The sequence below is a fragment of the Cariama cristata genome, unplaced genomic scaffold (assembly GCF_000690535.1).
Source record: "Cariama cristata isolate BGI_N322 unplaced genomic scaffold, ASM69053v1 scaffold25163, whole genome shotgun sequence".
NCBI lineage: Eukaryota > Metazoa > Chordata > Aves > Cariamiformes > Cariamidae > Cariama > Cariama cristata.
The window spans coordinates 1-2042 of NW_009606982.1; the positions used below are offsets into that span (position 1 = coordinate 1).

At 61.8% G+C, this 2042-nt stretch overlaps 1 protein-coding gene across 1 annotated transcript in view; it reads left to right on the forward strand.

Moving 5' to 3' along the window:
* Positions 1–309: 309 nt before the first annotated feature.
* Positions 310–2042, forward strand: part of LOC104158819 (potassium/sodium hyperpolarization-activated cyclic nucleotide-gated channel 3-like) — a gene marked incomplete at both ends in the record, with an annotated part of 2687 nt that continues 954 nt past the window's right edge. The window contains 4 exon segments of the mRNA XM_009696571.1: positions 310–465; positions 467–593; positions 1060–1206; positions 1310–1740. Coding sequence (XP_009694873.1) covers positions 310–465; positions 467–593; positions 1060–1206; positions 1310–1740 — 861 coding nt within the window.

A 2042-nucleotide genomic window follows, 5' to 3' on the forward strand; every position in this document is an offset into this window, starting at 1 on the left:
TGCCGCAGAGCAGTGTCTCTCTGGTCACAGCCCTGCGGCAGAAGTGAGATGGGGGTAGAGGGAATCTCTGCATCACCTTCCCATCTCAGCTCACCCTGGTAGCTGCTTGGAGTCGGAGCAGCCGGGGGAATCCCTCGTGGCCTGCCAGGAGGGAACAGGGCAGTGGGGCTCCTGCCTCCTCCCCAGAGCAGGGGCTGGGGCTCAGGGCTTCACACACTCCCCAGTGCCTCCTGGAGCAGAGCTCTGCCCTTTGGGCTTGGACACATTAGAAACCTTTTTCTCGCTGGGGCTCTGGACTCCCTGGCTTAGGGAGAGGGGACTGGAGGGTTCAGCCCAGCAGATCCTTCCGACAGACCCCCCAGCGCCGCTGTTCCCTCATCTGCAGAACGACTCCTGGGGGAGGCAGTACTCGCACGCCCTGTTCAAGGCTATGAGCCACATGCTCTGCATCGGCTACGGCCAAAAACATGACCGACGTCTGGCTCACGATGCTGAGCATGATCGTGGGGGCCACCTGCTACGCCATGTTCATCGGCCATGCCACCGCCCTCATCCAGTCGCTGGATTCGTCCCGGCGCCAGTACCAGGAGAAGGTCAGCGGGTTGGAGTAGTGAGTGCCTGAGTACTGGGGGAAGACGCCCTGGCACGAGTGGGTCCAGCTCCAGAACTAGCTCAGTGCGGGCTGCCCTGCCCTGCAGATTCCTGCCCTGATCTCTGCCCTTGCCGCTCACCTGGGGGGTGTGGGGTGGGTGTCAGGCTGCCCATTTGGATAGAGACGCCCCATTCATGATGTTGGGGTTCACCCTAGCATAGTGAGGCCCTGTCCTGGCCTCTGTCCTGGGACCCTCTGCATCCTGGGTGCACGGGGGTCCCATCCTCTGCCCTGGAGGTGGCCTTTGGGACAGGGCCCTGGAGCAGGGGTGCCTGGATCCCAGCTCCGGCAGCAGCTGCTTCTCACCACCGAGGAGAGGGAAAGCATTGGCTGGCTGTGCCGCCGGCCTCTGGCGCGGTGCAGGTTGTTTCAGCCCAGCCCTGTGTGGCTCTGCCTTGTCCCCACAGTACAAGCAAGTGGAGCAGTACATGTCATTCCACAAGCTGCCTGGGGACACGCGCCAGAGGATCCACGAGTACTATGAGCACCGCTACCAAGGCAAGATGTTTGACGAGGAGAACATTCTGGGGGAGCTCAGTGAGCCGCTCAAAGAGGTATGGGGCAGGCACCCCAGTGCGGGTGACTTGGGGGAGAGGGCCGGTGGTTGCTAGGGTCAGGCTCGGCGATGTCTCCGCTGACCTGCTCCTCACCCCACAGGAGATCATCAACTTCAACTGCCGCAACCTGGTAGCCAACATGCCCCTGTTCGCCAATGCGGACCCCAACTTTGTGACAGCCATGCTGACCAAGCTGCGCTTTGAGGTCTTCCAGCCTGGGGACTTCATCATCCGCGAGGGCACTGTAGGCAAAAAGATGTACTTCATCCAGCACGGGGTGGTCAGCATCCTCACCAAGGGCAACAAGGAGACAAAGCTGTCTGATGGCTCCTACTTTGGGGGTGAGGCTGGGCTGGGGGACCTGGAGAGCAGAGGGGAGCGAGAGCTGCTGGGGGGTGGGAGCTGGGGCATCTCCGATGTGGCTGCCTGCTGCACCCTCTGCCTGTCCCCTCTTGCCCAGGGTCAGGGACTTGGCACCCAACTCATACCAGGCTCTGGGGCCCAGAAGTCCACTACCCCTGTTCTTATGGGGTACCGTGTCTGGCAGATTGAATCAGAGGGACCAGCAGCCGGAGCCCTGAATTCTAGCTGGCTTGGGCAGAGGGGGCATCCACCTACCACCCCTCTGGCCAGAAAGGAGGGTGGTTTAGAGCAGAGCAACTGAGCCAGTTTAGAGGCTACAAGCACAAGTTTGGGAGAGAAATGGCCCAGGCAATCACAGCAGCCTTGCCCAGGGATGTCTCCGTGGCCTGGGGAGGAGGAGGAGGCTGTGCCTGTCCGAGGGCATGGCTGTGGCTGTCCAGGTCTGTCCCTCCTCCCGAGTCCTGCTCTGT